A 24,464-nucleotide genomic window follows, 5' to 3' on the forward strand; every position below is an offset into this window, starting at 1 on the left:
AAAAAGGTGCAGTCATGCACATACACGAGCGTACACGATGATAGCATCATATATAATATTCAGAATAATGTAAAGTTTTTAATCATATTAAAGTTTTGCAAGTCAGTGTGCACACACATCAAAAATCTGCCTCTTTTTTGATTCATGCCTTTATTTTTTTGTAGTCAAGCACTACTTCTTTTTCTTTTCTTTAGATTGAGGGCTAGAAGTATCCAAAAACCACTTTTGCTTATTCTGTTGTAACCTCGTAAATTAAGAATTGTCAGTTAATTGTCATTTCTCTCTCCACCTCTGTCTTTCTCACTCGATCGGCTTCTCTACCCTTTTGTACTTTGTGAAAAATCACATCCCAAGCATTTAGCCGGTGGGGGGAGGGAGGTAATTTTTACTCCCCTTGTATCTTTTAAGTGGACGGCTGCCACCCACCACCATCCCATTGATCCCCTGGTTTAATTAAATTTATCAAGTGTCTTCCAAGACCCCACTTTCCCTTTCTAGACAAGCAGCCCAACCCCTACCACTTAATCGGGAAAACAGTGATACTAGATTTATATAAAGTGCACAGTCAGGTGTTTCGCAGTGTCAAGCATTTCTAGTGGCCTTGAAGGTCTTGTAAATCCTTTCATTAACACCATGTTGTACTAGACCACTATCCAGCTGAACACCATATGCCACCTCCACAACCCAGCCTAAGAACAACAACCGAGTCTCGAACCCTCGATCTTGTGTTATTTCCCCTTATACAGCACCCACGAATTCCATATATTTTTTTATTTGCATGTTGTGTTATCTATATCCATTAACTGATAACTATAAAAGTATTCCTATATTTAAACGGTTTTATGTTGACTGTGATAAAGCAATAATATTCCTTATCTACTCATTCCTCTGTTTCCAATTTTGTAGAACCATTACGAGTGACGTCACAGTGCAGAAGTACTCCATCAAGCACGCCTCGCACTTCGCCAGATAGCAGACGGTTGCCGACTCACACAGAGGCAAAGAATTGAGAACAATTACCTGTTTGAAACTAGCCCGCGTTCACCGATTTTCTCTAATTGAATATGGCAGCTTCTGAATGCACACTGTGAGTATTAAGCGGGTACATGATGGTTGGTGTTTCTCTCTCAGCAAGTCTACCTGTTCTCGGTAATATTTATGATGAGTCGAATCTGCTATTAGGCTTTCACATTTGTCCTACGTACAGCGAAAGAGGAGAAGTAGGTTAAGTGTTGTTTACGGAATAAGTTGCTGTCGTATGCAGTCTAGTTTACTGTGTTAATGTGAGTGCTTTGATTTTTATCTCAATATTTATATTTCTTGGTGTTTCTGTTTCATGTACTTTTGTTTATTTGTTATTTGTTCCTTGTAAACCATCACAGTTTGGACTTAAAACCTTGAGAAGTTCGATGATGACAGATTTCCAATTATTATGCAGACTCTTTTGTTGTATTAGCAACTGGTCTGATTACAGGCAGGGAAGAATTAGCACAATATTATTTGCATTATTTGTACTGAGACAATTAAAAGTGAATCTTTGCAAAGAGAACCAGGGCTCAGATAGCATGACCTTCTTACTGACATTTTCCGAAAAATAACGGTTGAGTAAGCAGTGCTGCTCTGTTGCTGCTGCAGCTACTAAATATACATTTTATTGGATTCTTATTCAAGCTATATATTATTGAACCAACACAGGAGCTGTAGTTTAATGTATGTGTTGAAGAACATGTTTAATTTATTTTTCAAATATGTTATAGCTTCCTTAGGGTCTAGTACAGCAGTGTGGTGTTACATGAAATAGGAAAATTGCTTTCATTATTATTTTTGTACTTATTAGTCATTTAAAAACAAATGTTAGATTTAGCATCATTTTACCACTTCCATCCAAATGAAAAATATAAATTAATCCCTTACATGAAATTACGTTTCAGGAACCACTGCACATACGATGACCTGAAAAAGGCAGCAGATTCAATTCTGTCAAAAACTAAGTATCGACCAAAAATAGGCATCATCTGTGGTTCTGGACTGGGCCACCTGGGAGAGCTGGTAGAAGATCGTATAGCCATTCCTTACAAAGATATACCTATCTTTCCCATTAGCACAGGTTAGTGATATTGAAAAGAAGGCTTTTAATAGCATATAGGCACTCCAGTGGTGCAACGGTTAGTGCTTGTCATCAATATAGTGAACGTTGGCTGTCCTGGGTTCAGCTCTTGTCTTGGGCACAGTGTTTTCTGCATGTAGCATCTGTTTACAGGGCTGGCTGCCTTGCCGTAATATGGCCTTAGTTCATGGCTCAGTGTAAAACACCATTTCCTCCCTGCTTTTAATAGCATAACTTCTTGATGCCATATTTTGTTCCACTGAGGTTTATTGGTACATATATTTACAGAAGAGAACTATCCTGGATAGAGTGTATATACATATATAGGTACATCTGCACATATGCTCATGCCTGTTAACTAATCCAAATCATTTTTATTTTTGATCAAAATGTATTTGATTATCTTGTGAGTCACTAAATAAAGTCTTATCTCTGGAATAAACAGTCTTATTGCTGTACCAATGCTAACAGATGCTTGTTTTCTGGAATAAAAGGTCTTATTGTTGTACCAGTGCAAACAGATGCTACCAGATGCTTGTTTTCTCATGAGAGTCAGATTTTTTTAATGGATAAGATTTGTGTTTACCACAAGCTAGTACACCACATGTTGTATTTCTTTATTTTATGTTTTTGGGACAGCTATTGTTCTGGGTGTCAAAAACTTGGTTGACATAGTAAGTAAGAAGCTTGTTCTTCGAAGGTTAAAACTTTCAAGTTTCTGAAAGGTTGAACATATATATAAAATGTTCATTAATTTTTACAACCATTTACACAAGCTTTCAGGGTAATTCAATAACATCAGAAGCAGGACGAATCAAATAACAGTCAAGCTATCCCATTTTAAGAACCTTTACTGGAGTGGTTTTGTTTTTGTAGATTTGGATGCTCATTTACCACATGAATTGCTTTATGGATTCTTTCAGTGCCTGGGCATGAAGGAAAACTTATCATTGGGACTCTGGAAGGAAAAGCAGTGGTTTTAATGCAGGGGAGATCACACACTTATGAAGGCTACCCTACTCAGAAGGTAACTGATTACTTTTAGAAGGATCATTCATGTGACTTCATGTGACCTAGCCATGACAGACAGAGAAAATATTTGAATTGATAAATTTAAATGTTGATGAGTTCTCTTGAAAGCTTTAACTTTGTTTAATTTTCTTTAACTTAAAGTTTGATGGAGGAAAAAAAAGATTTATAATATAGAAAATATTAAAAAAAGTAAAACTACTATTTCACTACTTTGGATTGGTACGTTTTTCAAGAGGTTAAGGAAAGATGCACTATGCATTTTAAGGAAATACAATACCTGCATGAAACAGCACAATGTGAGCTCTGTTTATTTTTAAGGCTTGGTACACAAACCATGGTATTATAATTCCAAAATAAATTCTGTTTCTCTGATCTTTGAGGACAGGCCTATAAATGTATCAAGAAAGAATTTTCTTTGAGCATATTAATTTCTAGAACCATACACAGCCAAAGCCATTATATTTATATTTGCTTTTGACATTATTTTTTTTATGCTGCAAACATTTGCTAGTTTTTGCAAGATGCTCTCTCTCATCGTTCTGTTCCTTAAATTTTTATGTCATTTGGTCATCTTAGATTGGGATTATTGATATTTTTACCTGTAAGCGTGGGTACATAACAGACATCATAAACATAATTAAAAATGCAGTCCTGTGTGCGTATGTGTGTACATTCATGTGTGCACAGGTGTGATCCACCATGAAAACACATGCAGTCTATAGGAATAGTATTTCAATAAGATATATAGGTATTAACTTTTTATAGTTTAGTCTATTTGTTGAGCAAGAAGTTCTGAACTGTAAAGAGTTAAGCTAAATGCATCTTAGCATATGAAAAATTAGTTTGGGGTACATCATTTAGTTTCAAAAATACAATTTAAATTGTTACTATTTACATTTGGTAGTTTCGCTTTCTTGTAGATTGCTGTTCCTGTCAGGACAATGAAATTGATGGGCGTAGAGATACTGTTTGTGACCAATGCTGCTGGTGGCATCAACCCTGGATATGCAGTTGGAGACCTCATGATCATTAAAGATCATATTAACATTGCAGGCTTTGCTGGGATTAACCCTTTAATTGGCCCCAATGATGACAGGTGACAACTTTTCATTTAAATTAGTGATTTTTTTTTTTTTGGCTTGCATAGTCCACTGTATGTTTGTTTTGTATTACACACTTTTGTTGAATATTCTTTTTTTAAAACTATTGTATTGTTTGAGATCATTTTTGTTTTTGTGGTTATTTGTTCTTTTTTGTGTGTTGTGCTTGGTGTAGTTTATGAATGAAAGTTCATTGTTAAAATGTGAATGAAATAAGGAGTCAGCAAAGCAACCTGAAAGGCTCATGATACTATTGTCATACTGTATATGATATTATTTCATGGTTACTTTTAAAGAAATTTGTTTTTCTACCCTTTTGCAGACCTATTTAATCATTAGCTTCAAAATCTCAAGAGAAAGCAATTATAATGTATCTGGTTAGCATACTTTTAATTGACTTAAAGAGAATTTGCTCATCTGCAGGTTTGGTGTAAGGTTTCCACCAATGTCAAATGCATATGACATTGAATTGAGAAATCTGGCCAAAAAACTTGGAAAGGAAATGGGGTTTGAATCATTTCTTCGTGAAGGTGTTTACAGTATGCTGGTAGGTCCCAACTTTGAGACTGTCTCAGAATGTCTTCTTTTACGCAAACTGGGATCTGATGCCACAGGTTTGTACAATATATACATATATTTAATATATAGTTACTGTATTTTTTTAATGGTTTCAGATTTTTTTAAAGAATATTTTTTGAATTGTCTTGACACATTTTTGTGATTGTATGGACTATGAATAGGTGTGCACTGTCTTTTTTGGGGTAAGACGTTTTCCTTTTATGAATGACACAATATCTTTAGCTGTATTTCTAGGTAGTTTGAATTTTGAGTAATTCATATTTTAAAAGTTTTTTGCTCTTGTCTTTTCTGTGAAATTTTGTTGTATATGCTATTTTGACCGAAGAAGGGTGGACTTAGGAAAGAATGTTTTGAAGTGCAGTAATGAAAACAAATCATATTATTTTCTCTAGACATTATCTAGCAATGTTCTTAAAATGCTGATGTATAAATGTTTTTAATGTGTGAATTTTTTTTCCTTTTTGGTTGGGGTACCTACAGGAATGAGCACTGTTCCTGAAGTGCTGACAGCAAAACATGCAGGCATGAGAGTGTTTGGGATGAGCCTCATTACCAACAAGGTTGTGTCTGAGTATGATTCCGAGGTCATGGCCAGCCATGAGGAGGTTCTTGAAACTGGTAAAAAACGAAGTGAAGATTTGCAAGCTCTCGTGTCAGCAATGGTCAAGAATCTAAAAGTCTAACATTTTATTTGTATGTAGATGCACCATGTGGTTTAATTGTTCTCCTTTTTTACTCTTTCATGAATATAAAATATTTAAAGGAGACTTAATTTTCATTAAGTGCTTGAGCTGCTAGAATAAATTAGTTGATTACTTATCTTTTGTATAACCATACCATGCTATACCTTTTAGGGCAAGGGAATATAACAAAGTACTAGTATTTTTTTCCGATAACCTACGATCTTTATGATTTTGTGATAATTGAACATTATATATTCATTCCAAAAGATGTTCTTATCAACTGTTTTTGCTTCTCCAAAAGATGGAAATTTATTTGTAAACTATAGAAATTTCATCATTGTCAACTATCACTTGTACTCATATTTTTCCACCTAGAGTAGTCTGATCTTTTCTAACAATATTATTGCTTCCTTGCGATAGACTGCCATTCAGTTATGTATTCAAAACTTAATGAAAGCACTTGTTGAGAAATTGATTTTTTAAAAAAAAGTGTATCTAGGAGCATGAGAGAGAATGTGTCTTCATGGGCGATCATGCAATGATGAATCCATGTATATATGCCCTTGACATTAATTTGCTTTCAGATCAGTGCTCAGATCATGTCCTCAACCACGGATAAAATGTGATTGTTAGGTCTTATTTCATGTTTACTTTTTTTGATAATTATGAAGGTAGCTGCCATCAGTGTTTGACCAGGGACCAAATGATGCATTTATGGTGCTTTTACATAAAGTATCTTCACTCGCACAGAAATCAGAACCATTCATTTATGTCTTTGTAGAGAAATCCAGTCTCATGTGGGCTGATGAGGCATTATCATAATTTTCTTCAGACTGCTGGTACATTGGAGAAGCACTATGACCATCAGCCGTTTGCTTTATCTTGTAATTAAGACTGGTGCTTGTGAGGCTTATATTTGCGTAATGCATTTATGCATACGTGACACTTCCAGTTTTATACTGAAGAGACATCGTGACTTTTAGTCTGGACTGAATCTTGTGGCAACGATGAAGCTTGGTTATCACCAGACATCATAATTTTAATATGCTTTTGCAGAATTTAATGCTGCATTCTAAAGAAAATTTAGTGAAGGAAATATGCATAAGCAGTCATGAATGCACAGCTTTTAAAAGTTTTTTCAAATCCTTTTGTGTGTTTAAGGCCTGGAATTCCTTTTTGAAATGGTCATTTCTTTTTAAAGAATTTCTTTTCTAAAAAGATAGTGCAACATGTATACTCCTCAATAATGTGTTTGAATTGGTAATTTTAAAATTTTCAAACATCAAGGAAGACAGAATAATTGGATGCATATATTATTTGAGGGAGAGGATTTATACCTCTTTTTTATACAGAATTTTTTTCACATGGTAATTATAATTCTGTCTTAGTTTCTCTTAAGAGTGCACGCTTAGTATACAAATTATGTGATAGTCTTTTATGTATGTTGTAGGTCTGAGAGAAATATATTTTTCTTTCTCGTTTTATTTAATTGGCTCTATCATAATATGGGTACGTTATCAATGTAACATGGATAATGATTTACAATACAGCTTCATTATTAAACTGCAAGAGCAGTTATAGGCTGATTTACAGGTGCTCGTGAGCTAGCAGTATATAGCTGACTGCATATATATACATCTGTTGACTACAGTGAATACCATTCATTAACGGCAATAGTCTTTAATGGTACACTGCATTAGGTTACCTCTGGCTAACACAGTGGCTAATGAGGTGGATCAAATGTATGATTTATAATGTATACTTTATTACTTTTCTATGCACTGAGTTGCAATGATTATGATATGCATGTGATATTAGTCTTCAGAAGTTGAACATGAGTGTTTAAAGTTACCATTTTTCAGAAAAAATATTGTTAGATTTATCTAAAGCCAGCAATCCTTCTATGTGTATGACAAACACTGTCTCAATTTAGAAACAGTGAAGTCAATATTTGAAAATATTTGTGAGAGAGTGTGGACTTAGTCAAAAAGAATTTATGTTTTTTGTTTATCAGAATCAAACATAAAGGAAACTTTGCTCAATAAATATGTCATTGTAGTTGTTATTTGTTTCCATAGAAATGCTATTTATAAAGCTCCAATTCTTGTGCACACATAAAATAACTGTAAGTACGTGCACAAGCATACTTGTTCGCATACAGACACACTATGGGAGGAGAAAAGGTATACGTTTTAAGAAACATTCTGAAGGGAGCAAAAGCAAATGTGAACTGGCAGTTCATTCCATGTTAGAGGACCAGAGACAAAAAACGCAACAAGGCACGCTGTTCTTTCTGTGAATGTGCCATCTATTCACAAGGCTAGCTGCCTTTCCGTGATACAGCCTTAGTTGTTGGCTCGGTGTAAAACAATTTGCCCACTCCCAGCCAAATTGGGTAAGAGGACTAAAAAGAGTTGAGACTTTTTTGTTTTGTTTGCTTGTTTCAAAAATGCTGCTCGATTGGGCGCTAAACAGTGAAAGAAACATACGCGACAGATGTCAATGAAAGAACTGACCAACTTCAGTTCAAAAGTCTCGTTTTAAAACATTCATGACTTCATAAACAGATCGAAGCGCGAGAAAGCTGTCCTTGATGACTTGTGACTCGGTCAAAGAGAAGTAATCTAAATAAAGCCGTGCTCGCCACCCATCAATAGATTAACTCCCCTTTTGGAGAGAGCTCAGGACAACCCACTGTCGTTAACGCTTTACAGTCGCGAAATATAGTTCTTTCCCATGAAAAGGAAATAAATCATTTTCCTGGCTGCCAGTCCAGATACACTTGATGAGTCTGAACCACGCGACGATCGATCTCAATGAGCTGTAGTTGGTGCCAGGGGAGTAGTCGTGTAGGTGACATTGTCGAGAACATGGGGTGAAATAAAGATTGAAATAGAAACTTGTACATAGGAGAGTAACATTATTATTATTTTCGTCGTCTCCATATATGCTGTAATCATAAAGAGAAGACAAAGGAGAAGATCGAAATAAAACCACTTTAATTTCTTTAAATAATTTTTTAAATATACTTTATCATTGCTGGTGGCCACTTGTGTAAATTAATCACTGCAGGATTTAATGTCCAATTTATTATTTCAGTTTACTAGAAAAGCAGAGAACGGTTGGAAAACAAAGAAAACATTTCGTTTTCAGGTGAAGTCATCCGTTTTTTGCGGGTTGCCATCTTGCTACGCCAATTTTTTTTTATTTTGGGGGCTGAACTTACTGTGAAGAGAATCAATGATTAATTGTCATAAATAAAAATTGACGATTCCAGAATTTACTCAAAGAAAATTGCAGTTGGAAAACTTTTATTTCAAATTCAATATTCAAAATACTGTTTCTGTTGAAAAGTTCAAAAATAAAACAAATAAATCTCTAATACCTAATTGTCTACACACTTCGCTCACTTTCATGTAGAGGCGAAGATAACATCAAGAAGTTATAACTAGATTTTACAGAAATCTTATTCTCAGCATAACACAATTTTTCCTAATCCTTTATAAAGCCATATTTTTCACAAACTAATATTTTTGTCCTTTGTTGTGTTCTCATTTGTTACAAAACATTTCTACTCAGTTGCTTTTGTATCGGAGTCCACATGGGGAATCGGCAACGGCAGGAATAGCAGCATACAACAAAAGGAGGATGTCTCATGAATGGGATATTCCTCAATACTACTCGCTGCACATACTGTAGGTCTCACCAGACTTCAGGTAGCAAAAAAAAAAAAAAAAAAAAAAGCCCGGCGTTGGGCTTGGTGCAGAAAATAGATTTTTCAAAAGTATCATCTCCAAACATCTCTCGAGCAAACCATAAAGACCTGGGTTGTCTTGCTTTCTTCAGGCAGCGAGTATCTTCAATGGTTTACAGAGAAGACATTCCTTTGTCTAAGTGGGAACTTATTAACCATTACAACTGTTGTGCTTATAAAGGTTAAAGAAGCTTCAATATCTTTGTTGAAAACAGTACCACGCATGACTTATTCAGATGTCGAGGATAATCGTACCAAACATTGGAGTGCTGTTCTTTTGGAAATTACCATTATTACAGAGTTGGACTTTTGGCAAAAGAATCTAAAATTAGGTTCATTGGATGCAGAGTTGAGTCACTGAGCATTGCTCTCTCTGAAGATTTTGGATCGTGGTTATTTTGCAGGTGAACTTTCAGCGCCCTACCATTGAGGCTGTGCACAGGATTTGTTCTGGACAACTGCACGAGGGTCTATGACAGAGACACACCAAAGGACAGTGGTTTATGACCAATTGACGTAAGTGAGTAGGTCAGGCCGTTGGCGTGCTTGACTGCAGTGTCTGTGCCAAGACAAACACGCACGTGTAGATAAGGCTTTGTCAGTGCTGATAACGGATTGTTGAGGCTTGATCGGGGCTAAAAGCCTGCTCGGGCGTGATTAATGCCAGTCTGTTCGTTATCCGTTCATTCCCCGCTGAACACGTTCAATGCCAATTCGGACAGTTGAGTTCACTGACACAAAGCAGAAGGTAATTGAAAAACGCCCTGTCGCCTGCAAGTGCGTGTGTCTGCTTGCGTGAGTGAACAGCAGATACTGGTGGTGCTAACATATCCTGCACTGATATTTAAACCCAGTATATAATTTATGTGTATGAGGGTATCTCATTATCGACACATACAAAACGCAAAGTACAAATTGCGTCCTTCCAACAAACACACACAGATACACTCTCACATTTATATACACTCTCGTCACGCCCTACAGTGACTTTGTACTCTGCACTCTTCTTTTTAAGTCCACCCATGAGGCTACCGTCTTGTGTAGCTACTGTAGTTGAATTTTGCATTTAATTTTCTTGTTTCAATACAATTTATAGCCTATTTCTTTTGTACCTAAACAAAACTAGAAACAATGAAGCGACACCCCATCCTCTCCCACCTCACCCAAAGACCCTAACGACGAGGACTGACGCTTTTATTGACTAATTTATCCCCTGCCTGAAGGTGGGGGCTCTGTTATGGCCTGCCTGAAGGTGGGGGCTCTGGTTCCTCGCCTCGAGATCGCATTTTACGCTTGACTAACAAGTACAAAAGACAGTCCCGCACTATTTGTTTAAAGGACTTCGAAAGGGGCTCGTGCTGGGAGGGTGAGTGCTGCCTGGTGACGTCGCTGCACTTGCTGCTCGTCACGCCTGTCTTTGAGATCTTCTCAAGCGACAAGTACAAGAGCACGAACTTCTGCCGTCCCACATTGTTTCTGTTTTTCTCGTTCAGTGTCTGTTTTTTTTTCTGTTTCTCTCAATCTCTCTATCGAGGTATAACTGAAGCCGTCCACCGCTGTTGTTGCTGGAATTGTGTTTGTTTGTTTATCTTACAACACAGCAATGAAGTGGCTGCTGAACACATTTTTGCGCGAGTCAATGCAGCTGTCCTTAACCTCTAACCATGTTTTTTTAGAGTGTCCTTTCCTGGGCTACCCGAGATTTCCCTCTCTCATATAGGGTTCTAATGTTCCAGGTCCCTATCCTGGTTTTTGCCTTGGCCGTGAGAAGATGGGTCGGCGAGCTGACTTCCCGTGGGCCAACACGCGTCATAGGCCTTTCCGAAGACGGATCTTCACGTCCAGGTTCTCGTTGTGCTTGTGCTGCATTTGTGGTTCCTATAGCAGGGTTGTTTTACAAGGTAGGGTTTCTAGCCCCACGCCCAACCCTCCTCCTTCATCCGGGCTTGGGACCGGCAGGTTAACCAGGGGATTTCCAGATCGGCCTTAGGCTCCACTGGGGGTAAATAGTAATAATAATAATAATAATAAGAATGTTTTTCAGATGCCATTAAAGTACTACAATTCCATAAATAATAAAGCATCGTGTTCAAAATTCATCAATCATACATTCGCTTGCAGACAATAAATCAATCCTTCCCTTCTCATCTCCATCTCATACACAACGTAACTGTGAGAAAAAAAGTGTCGGTTCTTGTTTTCAATGAATACATGAAAGTCCAGTCATATGGTCCGGCTAGACCAGTTCCTTTATCCAGCACCTGTATACTCACACCTAAAAATATAATTCCATCGAGATTGATTTGCGCGTAAAACTCTGTCAAGAGGGAATATTTCCTCGCGGTATTTTTGGAAATGAAAGTGATGCACGATAACCAGTTGAGTGCACGCACACTAACAGCCTTGCTCCAGCAGCAGAGAATTATGGTTTACTTCAGAAAAATGTTGATAAGATGTTTCTTAATTAATATAAAAGCTTTCAATTATCAATCAAAATAGTGGTGTTTTTCGGTATGTATGCCATACCTTTGAGTGATTAAAAACTGATGATGGATGACGATGACGACGGTGATGATGTCAACTAAAGTATGTGGCCGTTTGTATTAGGGTTTCTTCCCCTTCATTTACCGAGGTCCTAATCTGATAGCAGCAGAATAGTATGTGATGTCAGATCCAAACTCCACATTTTTGATCAGATTTGTATCTGGTTTAAAAGGTTGGTCGGTGAGAGAACATTGTTGTATGTTCTCTGTCACGTTTGGTGATAAACTAGATAACCTGTATGTGTCATGCTCTTGTTCACCAAAGTGTCGATCCACTAGCCGCAGGCCAGATGTGATCGCGTGTCTGACAGCGTTTAATGAAAATCGCGCATCGATGTGTTTATTTGTCCCTTTTGTATAAATATGACTAAAATCTATCGTCAAGAGCTAGCATTGGAGTCTTCGTATGGAAGGCAAAAAGAGAAAAATCATTTGAACAACACGTACAAGAATTTCAAACCAGAAGAATGTGTACAGACCTGCTGACTGGGTTCAGAGGTTAAAAAGTAAATAACTACGAAACATTCACAATATTGTGAACTACGGACGACTAAACAACGGTACCGATGATGAATAACAATAATCTATATATCATTACAGGGTACACTTACCTTTTTTATAAAGCTGTTGCTACACATCACTGTAAACTGGCGATTCTGACAGAAGTAAACAATAAATACCAATCCATAGTCAGGTCAACATGGCTGATCAATCCAGTCAGGTCAGGTCAGGTCAGTCCCATGCCCGGTCCGGGCGTAGGGGGGACCGTCCGGCAGCAGCAACAGACAGAATTTTCCACCCGGTCCTGTCTTGAGCAGATGAGAGCAGGTCTGGCATCTCGCGTTCGGTCCATTCTTTAATGTTGGTGACCCAGCTTTTCCTCGGACGACCACGACGACGGCTCCCTTCGAGGGTTCCTTGTAGGATCGTCTTGGACAGGGTGTTGTGGCGGGTGACGTGACCGAACCAGGCGAGCTTGCGCCGCTTCACTGTTGCCAGAAGGGGCTCATGTGGGCCCACGAGGGAGGTTACGGTGCTCCGTACGTATGCGTTGGTCTTGTGTTCGCGGTACGAGATGCGGAGCAGCCTTCTCAAGCACTTGTTCTCAAAGGCCTGGAGCTTCTTTTCCGTTGCGGCAAGCAGCGTCCAAGTCTCGCAGCCGTAGAGTAGGATTGACACTACGAGGGACTTGTACAGCCTGTGCTTGGTACTGAAGCTGATTGAGTTGCTTCGCCAGATCCTATCCAGCCTGGACATTGCGGATGTTGCCATACCAATCCTGATACGGATCTCTGCTGTACAGCAACCATCTCTAGTCAGGGTGGCACCCAAATACTTGAAGCTGTTGACCTCCTCCAGTTTCTGGCCGTTCATGACGATGTTGCTGCTGCTGTCGGTGGTGGAAATAATAATTACTTTGCTTTTTTCTGAGCTTATTTCCATGCCATAGGCCCCGCTCGCCTGGAGAGTCTGTCCGTCAAATCCTGAAGTTCGTTGTTACTGCCTGCCATGAGGTCAATGTCATCTGCAAAGCGGAGGTTGCACAGGGGTCTGCCACCAATGGAGATTGAGGTAAGGTGGTTGTGGAGGGTGTCCTGCATGATTTTTTCAAGGAAGATGTTAAAAAGGATGGGAGAGAGTAGGCACCCTTGACGGACCCCGATCGTCATCGCGAAGAACTCGCCTAGGTGGTTGTTGAGTAGTACCGCGCTGGAGGCGTTCTTGTAGAGTGCTGCTACCATCTGGATCAGTCCCTCCTCTATGTTGAATGATCTCATGACCTGCCAGAGTCCATCGTGCCAGACACGATCAAAAGCTTTTTTGAAGTCGATGAAGTTATGGTATAGTTGACGTTGATGCTCCAGGTGTTTTTCTATCATAACACGGCAGTTAAAGATCTGTTCTACCGTGCTTCTTCCAGCCCTGAAGCCAGCCTGTTCTTCTGCCAGCAGTTCCTCTGCAATAGGTTTTTAAGCGGTTGAGGATGATTCTGAGCATTACTTTGCTTGGGTGACTTATCAGACTGATGGTTCTGTAGTTCTGGCACTGCCGCAGGTTCCCTTTCTTAGGGAGTGGGATGATGATAGACTGAGCCCATTCTTTTGGCCATTTCTTTTCTTCCCATATCTTTTGACACAGTGTGGTGAAGGCCTTGGTTGTTGCATCTCCTCCATGCTTCAGCAGCTCAGCAGGTACGTTGTCCACACCAGGTGACTTTCCTCCCTTCAGACTGTGCATAGCTTCTCTCACCTCATCAGTGAGGACTGGCAGGTCTTCAGCCTCTCTTGTCCCAGTCTGGTGATGCTGGAGAATGCTGGTGTCTGGCTCGATCTTGTAGTTGTACAAGTCTTGGCAATATTCAGTCCAACGACTCAGTACAGCAGCGTTTTCCGTAAGGAGCTGTCCGGCGCTGTCTTCGATGACTGTGGCTGGTCGCTGCTGAGTCTTGGTGAGGGCCTTCAGTATTTCATATGCCTTCTTGCTGTCTCCGCTAGCCATGCCTATTTCCACGCTGCAACACTGGTCTTCGATCCAATCTTCTTTTGCCTCCTTCATCCTTGTTCTGATCTGCTGGTTGACAAGTCTGTACTTGTCTGCTGACGTCGGGTCTCGACCTCTCCCTTTCTTCAAGGCTCTCCTTTCGTCGCAAAGATCAAGGATGTCGTCTGTCACCCAGGGTTGTTTGCGCTTCCTCTGCTTCCCCAGCACTTCGTCTGCAGATCAATCCAGTGACTCGACACAAATAGCTTCTGCTGTCTATGGGATGTGACGTCATACTACGAAATATGTGACGTCATATTACGAAATAAAAACAAATGACGCAATGAACGTGTCATCGTACGGTTGCCAGGGCAACGGCCAGCCGCAGGAAGGGCACAACATCAGACATCTTGTGCTTTCAGCCGGCCTGCTGCTCAACAATGGCACCGCCACAGTGCATTAGTAGCACGTTAATTTTGTGAGGTTTACGCGCATAAAGGTAAGTAACATTGTTACTGTTAGTAGGTAAATAAACACGTACACTGTGCAGTCATCTCTCATGCGGGTGCACACTCACACAGAAAAGTAAAAAAAGATGGAAGAAGCAGAACAAAATTTAGGAAACCAAACAGAATCAATGAAAGATTGAATGGGATGGGATGGGGCGTTATTCTGCTCGAGTGCGTGTGTATTTGTGTGTGGACACGCATATGTGTATGTGTGTGAGAGAGAGAGAAAGAAACTTAGTGGGTAGAGTGAAATATGAGCGGAAAAGAGAGTTGAGGCGAGAGAACTCAGTGTCTGTGACTAAGTAAGCTTCCTTGCCAGATTACCTTGGATTGTGTATATTTTATACCCTTACAATTACACTATTATATATTACTGTATACTAACAGATCGACAGAGGACATGTCTCTAACAAAGTCGACATGAAAGTTAATGAAGGCCAGAGTTCTTGTGCACCTGCTTGCTGTTTGTGCGATCGTTCTGGCCACTGGACAGACTGGTTACGTGACGTGGCCCTCAACCAGATACGACCCCCATCCTCGTCTCCCTCTCTCCCTCCCCTCAATACACTCTCCTCCTCCTCCCCCCTTGGACTACAGTGTTGGGCGGTCACTAATCTCCAAACAACTCTGGACTTGTCACAGCACCAGATTAACTGGAAGTGTTTCATTCCGTCTGCTCCCCGGTTGCTATGTGAGTGGTGCGATGGCGACAGATAGCGCTGGTCGCCGTCTCTAGGGACCCCCTTGTACGTGTCTCTCGGTACTGGCGAGCCGGGACGTTCTCAATGCACACCACTCCTTGTAAGCTGTGTTCAAAGCCACCACAAGAACGCAGCAGTGACCTTAGATCTCCTTGGAATCAGTCACCTGGAATTTTTTTAATGTCCTCTTTCTCTCGTTTGTGTGTGTGCTTGCGCGCGCTCACACCTTTTCACGGCATTGTATGTAATTACGTGTCTACGCATGCAGTACGACCAGGAATTGCTTTGATAACACGCATTGTGAACTGGGGAGATTATAATATAAGAATGAGAGAAAAAGATAAATATTGCGATACACTGACGTATCCGCACGTGCAAAAATCAAAAAGAGGGGGAGGATGGAGAAGAAGAGAAATAAGAGTATAAGAAAGAGTCTAGCAACTCCCTCCATTCCATCTCCAGCCGAGAAAAAAAAGAAAAAAAGAAAAAAAAAACCCAAACCGAAGCAAGTAAGCACGCAAGCAGACACATATACGAGGGTTTTTTGGTTATCCTAATGGCAACTATATGTGCCATTAACCTAGCTATTGTCCTGCGCTGACCCTAGCAGAGCATACCTCCCGATCAGCCGTTTGGCAAGAAATCAAAGACGTCCCGCTCCGTGACGGCATGTTGGTTCCAGTCGTCACCTGGGTGGGTGGTGGGGAGGGCGGTGGAAAGCAGGACGCTTGAGAAAGATATACCGGAACTTAATTCTGAATATCTTATTTTGCTAATAACGTCGCTATCGAAAACACTGGTCAGAAGTTTAACAGGCGGCAGGTTATGAAGCCACTACTTTTATAAGTCTACATACATTTTACTGATTAGTGGGATTTGGCAGAGGATCACCTGTCCTGCAAGCTCTGCTCACTACACAACACAAGCAAGTACGGGCAGAGATGCGGCCTCAAGGAGCCACACTTGCAAAAAAAAAAAAAAAAAACCCTTTGGTACACCATAAATGACAAATGGCTTAAATCTTCATTTACAAGGGTAACGGAATAAACAAAAGCTCTTCTACATCTAGCCCTCGATCTAGATTCACAATCACTGAAAACATAGAGTCTACCAGGCATGCCTTCAGGAGCGCAAAAGAAAGTAATTGGTGTGGGTACGGGTAGGTTGGAAGGAGGGGGAGAAGGGAGCTAAGATGGAGTGCCGACAGTACTGTGAAGCGAGAGCAGGATATACTTTATTCGCTAAGGCATAGGCTTGCTTAATATATAATATGCAAAAGAAATAATAAAATAGTGTCTATATTATTTTAAAAGTGGCACACAAAAGAATGTGTATCAGATTAAGGTTGCTGATACTTGTACCATCACTGATTGTAAATTGATGCAAATAGCATTACTAACAACAGTACACACAATGCTAGTTCATCTTTAACTCCCTTCCCCTTTGTCGTCTATTAGCTATTTGTCTTCTGCGGGATCACGATACCATCAGTTCTTGTTACCCGATTCCAATTTTTTTTTTTTTTTGCGTTTTCCATATTTGTCTTTTATTAGTCATCTTTCATGAGTCATCAACACTGTTGTTAATCTTTCCGTCCGTCGTATGTTATCCATGTCTCGTTCTTGTCTCAAGTATGGTACTGTATGAGCGTGATGAGTATGTGCTACATAAATCACATTAAGTTTATTATTAACCTTTTTTCCCGTGTTGTGTATATCTGCTTATGTTCTGAAAACGCGCGCCTAACCCTTGAAATCTGAATGAAAACCAGGTGAAACATGGATGTGAAGTGACTCCCCCCAAAAAAGAGTCATCTTTATTTACATAGACTTACATCAGTGCTGCTTTTCTACACTGTACATCACTGAACAGACAAGAATATAATTTATTCACTATAGCACACAAGCTGCGCTGCTCCTCTCGCCATTTTTCCTTTTCCCCAACCGTCCAGTCTCGATCGAGCCACACAAGATCATAAACATAAAATAGCAGCTGAAAAGGTTTAGCCTGGAGGTTAGTCTGGTCGCTGAGTTTAGCTCTGTTCCCGTAACCCAATAAAGCCCAGCCAGAGGTCAAGTTCGCCAGGCGAGGGTCAGGCTGAGCCACTCCATCACTGTGTGACGCACTCCGCTTGGGTCGCAGGATTTTGCTGTGGATACTTACTCCTAATCTTGGCGAGCCCACCCGTATATAAAGGACGGGTAGTGTGTGTGGCGGTAGTAACAACCTAAGCTAGGTCCCTCGTCTCTCGTGCAGGTTCCAAACTCGACTCAAAAAACAACAACCATGCGTGAAATCGTGCACATGCAGGCCGGCCAGTGCGGCAACCAGATCGGAGCCAAGGTAAGACAATGTTGAGAACGATAATAATTATGATGGTGAATAACGCGAGCCTGCTGCTGTTTTTACAACTGGAAAGTGTCGTATACTAATTCTATCAAAATGTTTGGGAATGAATACAAGCGAGAATAATCCTTTTAAGTATAAATTATTCGGAATTATTCAAATCAGATTGGAACGTTGTCATAAAGGGGGAGAGGATTCAGTGGAATGTTCGAGAAAAGGTCAGTGTTTTAACCTTTAGGAGAAAGACTCCCCAGACTGACTAGGACCTGTGAAATGCTTGAAAGGCGGGTGCCGCAAGTTCCACGCGCTTTTCAAAATCGTCCATTTTCTCGACACTGCACATATAGAAACACGACTCAATGCTGTCTTCGAGTGCAAAAAAACAAAAACAAAAAAAAAAACCAAACCCACACATAGATTCTCGGAAGTTAAAAATGCAGATAAGATGAGCTCCTTTTTGTCACTCGTCCTCCAAATCTTAAGGTACGTGTCGCTGACCCCGGTGTCAACTCTGACTACACAGTGACTCACACGGGGCTGGGTGGGAGGTTGAAGCACGCGGCACCTCGCCACATTCGTCGATCTTCCACACGCACACACAAGAGAAACCTTCTCAAAAGTTGTTGGGCGCTAAGAGAAAAAGGATTGTCGATATTCTTATATACATTATATTAAAGGCAGTTAGTTTTGATGTTTAGGATTAGTGAGAAAGAAACGTGGCTATTTCGTGTTCTCTTGACTGGTCATGGCGGCACATGGTGTGACACGTCCTGACCTTACAACGTCATCGGTGTTAGGGTACAGTTGATCCGCTGTTAAAAAAAAAACCAAACAAACCAAAATGGTTATCAGAGTAGTGCGATTGGACACTATCGGCTGTATTAATTTCATTATCAGTTATGATATCATGCAATACATTCTTGTTTTTGCAAAAATTAATATTTAATAGCCTTCTACAGTTATCTTCGAAAAGCTTTATATATTAAAGTGACATGCACTTCAGATAATGAGTTTGAGTGAGGGGGCAAATTTTTTTTTAAAAAACCCATTAAACCCAGCAGCTAATTTTACCCGTGTCTAGAGTGATATTGACATGACGATATGTCACAGAGCATGTCGGTGGCAGAAAAAAAAAAAAAAACCACAAAAAAACTGACATAGGGTGACAGGCTTGACTCATCACCTAGAGTTGAATGGATCCCGTCATGCATAGCAAACACCCGCACATGGCTTTGTCAGCGATAGTAGAGGATGGTAGCGGTGTAAGGAGTGTGCGTGTCTTCTTCTCCTTTTTTTAAAGATCGGGGAGGGAGCGCCACCGCTAACACGTCGAATGTTTGCCTTAGACGGAGGTCGAGGTGAGCTGATTGCCAGACACCGGCGAGTCGTCACGCGCCGTGTTGTCATTAGCAACGCGCGACGCCGCTGGCAGCACGGTCAAAGTTGATGAGATGTTTTGACGACGTTTGTCTGTCACCTGACACCCACACCCTCGCCCCCTACACACACACACAAGCGCAAGACCGTCGAACATGGACTTGTATAACTACTTTTACTCACCAAGTCCAATTCTTGCCAAACATCAGCTTTGAGCGAGTTGACAGAACATAATGCAGTTAGTCGTTAGTACAAAGTTAAGGTACGGGCCATACGTTACCCATACTCATTTCACAGGATTATCTGTATGCAAAATCCACCAAGTGCAATTTCAATGTTAATGCAGACTCCTGGGGTCGGGTCAGAAACTGATGGCATTTGACGTGCGAACATACACATTTTATGCTCATTGTTCTTGTCAGGAAACTAATATTTAGCACCTGTGCCATATCTCCTTTGATTAAATCGTTATGAACATGTGACAGGATGCTTCATAATCATCGATGTACTCGTCAAGATAAAAGTGTCATCAATTTATCTGTAGCTTCAACCTTGCGAGCATTGGTTAAACATCCGTAACGAAAAAAAAAAAAAAATAAAAAAAGAAGTTTCGGTCATTGGTCATATGCCAACTGGTTAAAAAAATACCCCAAATACGGCGATAAATTCAGCGGGAAGTAGATAATAGCTGATCAACAAGCATATATTTACAAATTTTATATACAATGCTAAATAAAAAACAATAATAGTGGACGCTGTTCTTTGTGTCATGTCCTAGGTATAGTGAGCCACTCAACATGCATTAAGCTGTGACTTTATAAAATACTTTTACTTCCGTGCATTTGCAGTTCTGGGAGGTGATTTCCGATGAGCACGGCATCGACCCAACCGGCACATACCACGGGGACTCCGACCTTCAGCTGGAGCGCATCAACGTTTACTACAATGAGGCCACAGGTCGGTCGATGGTGGTTATCTTTCGGTGCTGAGTTGTGTGATGTGTGTTTAGTTTATGTTTTTGTTTTTGTTACTAATAGAATCAATCCAATAGACTTTTGCATAGAAATAGAAATTTAGAAAAGGGATCAGCTTGTATCGCTGTGTACTGTGTGTGACAGGATGTGAGAAAACGAAAGGATATGTAAACTTGTTAAAGATTCTTCCAGCCCATTAAATGCTTGATTTGAAAAATTGCAATTTACTGAGTTGTCAAATTTCTAATTTACAGGCGGCAAGTATGTCCCTAGAGCTGTTCTCGTTGACCTTGAACCCGGCACGATGGACTCGGTGCGGTCAGGTCCCTTCGGTCAGATTTTCCGCCCCGACAACTTCGTCTTCGGCCAGTCGGGCGCTGGCAACAACTGGGCCAAGGGACACTACACAGAGGGCGCCGAGCTCGTGAGTAATCGTTCTTTCCTGTTATCCATTAAATATAAATAATCACAGTGAGGATTAGCTGTCCGATGTTCAGAGCTCGTCTCGAAAACGCTGTTCTTTCTCTGCACGTGACATCAGTTTTACAGGGCTGTTTTGCCATGATGTAGTTTTATTTGCTGGCTCGGCTAAAAACTCCAGTTCCCTCCTCCGCTCCCTCAGTCACAGCTTAAAGGTTCCAGGCTGGTCAGCACCAGCGTAAGCAACATTACAAGGAGAGGTGATTGTCCAGTTCTCTTTTAAGCCGGACTGTGGGCAATTAAGCTAAGCATCGTCCTCATTTAATTGGCCAAGCTCTCGAGAATAGAGTTGGTCAAATATGACTTTCCCCCTTAAATAAAAAAGAAACCTTCTGAAATGGGTTTGCTGTAGTTGGAAGAGGCAGGGTAGCTCACACATTGTGGTCCAGCTTTGATCCACGTGGCCGTATGTCCGTGCTGTGTTCAGGTCGACTCCGTGCTCGACGTTGTTCGCAAGGAGGCGGAGAGCTGCGACTGCCTGCAGGGTTTCCAGCTGACACACTCCCTGGGAGGAGGCACCGGCTCCGGTATGGGTACACTTCTCATCTCAAAGATCCGAGAGGAATACCCAGACAGAATCATGAACACATTCTCTGTCGTGCCATCGCCTAAGGTGAGTTAACATCCAGAGTGAGCTGAGTGTTTAGATGTTTTTTTGAGCGCGGGAGAATGTGAGAGGTCTTGAGGCTAGGAGCAAAATGCTGAGGATCAGTGTTAGGGTTATTTGGGTACGAGTGCGAGGCATACAATCCTTTAAGAGTTGTTGTATTTTAATACAATGTGTTAATGTCTGTAGTTTGCGTGGTCTGCAGAAAGATAAACTTTTGCTTGTAAAAAACAACAACAAAAACAAAAACCAAAGAAATAATTTCAGCAAGAGCATATCTGTGTAAAAAAATTTCTTTGCAAACTGGTTTAGGATGTTTGATGCATAAGTGAAGCAAAATAAAGAAACCAGAACAGAATCACAAAGTTAGAGAGAGGTGTGTGGAATAGTCAGGTTTTTTTTTCTTTTTTCTCTAGGTATCAGACACCGTTGTGGAACCGTACAACGCAACGCTGTCAGTGCACCAGCTTGTTGAGAACACAGACGAAACCTACTGCATCGACAACGAAGCTCTTTACGACATCTGCTTCCGAACGCTGAAGCTCACCACCCCGACCTACGGCGACCTCAACCATCTGGTCTCTGCCACCATGTCGGGTGTTACCACCTGCCTGCGTTTCCCAGGTAGGTGCCCCGTGTTGGGGCATCAGCGCATAAAAAATTGTTAAAGTACTTGCTTTTTAAAGGGTGGGGTAGGTAGCATGAAGGGCTTACGTTTGTCCTTTCCACACACAAAAAGTGTATTCCAGGTAGTTTCTTATGTCACAGTATACAGGGCACTCTTGCAACAAAACGCTGTTTTACTTAGGTAGAGAGATTTATGAAGGGAATCGTCCTATTTGTTATATTTTCTGACAGTTTTATTATGATTGTTGTACGAAACTTGAGCCATTACGCCCTCGAACTTCACAGGAGAAAAGCCACGGGACTTTCTGGCTTTGGGGTAATTTTTTTTTCATTTTACCTTTCCGACTAAGAATCAACATAGGGGCTTAGTCTGGCTAACGGGTGCTGTTGGAGTGGGAGGTGAGGGGAAAAGGAACCCATGGCAGACATTCTACTCACATTCAGTCATTCTCATGCACATCACTGTCTGTGTCTTACAGGTCAGCTGAACGCAGATCTGCGCAAACTGGCCGTCAACATGGTGCCCTTCCCTCGTCTGCACTTCTTCATGCCCGGCTTCGCTCCCCTGACGTCCCGTGGCTCGCAGCAGTACCGGGCCCTGACGGTGCCAGAGCTGACGCAGCAGATGTTTGATGCCAAGAACATGATGGCTGCTTGCGACCCTCGCCACGGCCGATACCTGACCGTAGCTGCAATGTTCCGTGGCCGCATGTCCATGAAGGAGGTAAGCACTGCTGCAACAGTCCGTTTGTTGTTCGTCATGCTTGCTTTCCTTTGCTACTTTTTCGTGTTCCTTCCATCACTTCTTAAATATAAAAAGTAAATTTTTAATATTTGTTAACATCGAAAGTGTTTTCTTCGGGTTAACCAGGATTTTAGCTGCATTATAATTGCGTTACATTATATATTGTGAACTGTTCTTTCAGTAATGAGTTCTTTAGATAATATTGTGTTAAAAAATCTCTTACAATCTTACACTCGTCAATCTGACACTCGCTAAGCGAGCAGGGGCTAACAACCGATTGTGTAGGCGCTGACCAGAATTGACTTTTGATTGGCCAGGTGGACGAGCAGATGCTGAACGTTCAGAACAAGAACAGCAGCTACTTCGTGGAGTGGATCCCCAACAACGTCAAGACTGCCGTCTGCGACATCCCACCCCGCGGTCTCAAGATGTCCGCCACCTTCATTGGCAACTCCACAGCTATTCAGGAGCTGTTCAAGCGCATCTCGGAGCAGTTCACAGCCATGTTCCGGCGCAAGGCCTTCTTGCACTGGTCAGTGAATTTCTTTGAAAAAGTCCTTTAAGCTTCCTCTCCCTGTTTGATCTTTCCTATGCTTTGTACCTCCTTCATGCCCGTTGAAAATGGTTTTGAAACATTGGAGATTGCATTGGGTGATTTAATGTTAAATGTCAAGCGCATATTGGCGATGCCACCAACCTGAGTGAGCTTGTGTTGATGGTGGTGGATGAGGGTTGAGAAAGACAAGGGACACTGATGCTGATGATGTTGCGGTTTTAGGTACACTGGCGAGGGCATGGATGAAATGGAGTTCACGGAAGCAGAGTCCAACATGAACGACCTGGTGTCGGAGTATCAGCAGTACCAGGATGCCACCGCTGAGGAGGAGGGTGAATTCGACGAGGAAGAGGGCGAGGAGGAAGCTTAAAATAACTATCTGGTTCATCTTTCACGAGCTTGCAGACATCCCTGATGGAACTCGCACCCCCAACAGACTCGATTTTTCGTCGGTTCTGGCCCTTTTCTTCCCCAGCAAAACTACAACTCTCATACCATTTCAGTATTACCGACACAGCTGTCTCTTTCTCATGAAAACGTTTTGTCTGGATTAGTCGTTGACAATCACACCTTGGAACAGCGGAGTTTCCAGACTAAAACTGATTTCGTGAAACTAAAGCGAACAGAACTGGGGGCTCTGTCAGGGAGAGACTTCCATGTTGTTTATTTTAATCGTTCATGCATGAACGCAAAAATAAATACAAACAGTGGCTTGCGTTTTTAAAGCGTCTATTTTCTTTGTGTGTGTCTGTGTGTGTGTGTGAGAGAGAGCACGTGCATTCGTGTGTTCCTTTTCTTCCCTATCAACTCTCCGTCCCCAAATGCACTGTGTGTGTCTGTGTAAGGGAGTGATTGAGTGAGAAAAAAGTTAGTCCTGTGGAAAAGACTGACAAAGGATGTCTCCTGGAACACACCCTCATTCTCTCCACATGAATCCTCAAAGCGTCAAGCGATAATAGTGATGACGATGACTGAGACACTGGGACAGTATATGTAAAGATTAATCGAAAATCGCTCAGACCTGCAGGTGATGTGCATAACAAAAAAGTAGAAGGGAGGAGAAAAAAAATCCTAATCTCTAACGACCACAGTGTGAGGCAGGCAAGTATCATGGGGTAGGGTTTAACCATATATGGTAGACCACGTGACCGAGCGTTGACTCGTCGGTAAGCGGAAGGAAGGAAGAGCATTCCAAAAGGAACAACCAGAACATTAAGACGAAAACAGACGAAAGGTGGCTCGCTCACTCAGGCCTGACGAGAG

The 24,464-nt window shown here is 41.2% G+C and overlaps 2 protein-coding genes across 2 annotated transcripts; both read left to right on the top strand.

The window, feature by feature from the left end:
• Positions 1-919: 919 nt before the first annotated feature.
• LOC112577150 (purine nucleoside phosphorylase-like) lies at positions 920-7,559 on the top strand. The gene is made up of 6 exons (XM_025260127.1): positions 920-1,087; positions 1,932-2,107; positions 3,031-3,134; positions 4,060-4,235; positions 4,663-4,853; positions 5,299-7,559. Exons 1-6 carry the CDS (start codon positions 1,065-1,067, stop codon positions 5,499-5,501), a joined length of 873 nt encoding a protein of 290 aa, XP_025115912.1. The 5' UTR covers positions 920-1,064; the 3' UTR covers positions 5,502-7,559.
• A 10,047-nt stretch (positions 7,560-17,606) lies between these two features.
• Positions 17,607-23,607, top strand: LOC112576515 (tubulin beta chain-like). Its single transcript, XM_025259017.1, has 8 exons — positions 17,607-17,832; positions 20,061-20,169; positions 20,441-20,610; positions 21,094-21,279; positions 21,690-21,897; positions 22,380-22,624; positions 22,963-23,177; positions 23,424-23,607. The coding sequence occupies exons 1-8, from the start codon at positions 17,776-17,778 to the stop codon at positions 23,569-23,571; spliced, it is 1,338 nt and encodes a 445-aa protein (XP_025114802.1). The 5' UTR covers positions 17,607-17,775; the 3' UTR covers positions 23,572-23,607.
• The last annotated feature ends 857 nt before the right edge of the window (positions 23,608-24,464 follow it).

The sequence above is a fragment of the Pomacea canaliculata genome, linkage group LG12, assembly GCF_003073045.1.
Source record: "Pomacea canaliculata isolate SZHN2017 linkage group LG12, ASM307304v1, whole genome shotgun sequence".
Lineage (NCBI taxonomy): Eukaryota > Metazoa > Mollusca > Gastropoda > Architaenioglossa > Ampullariidae > Pomacea > Pomacea canaliculata.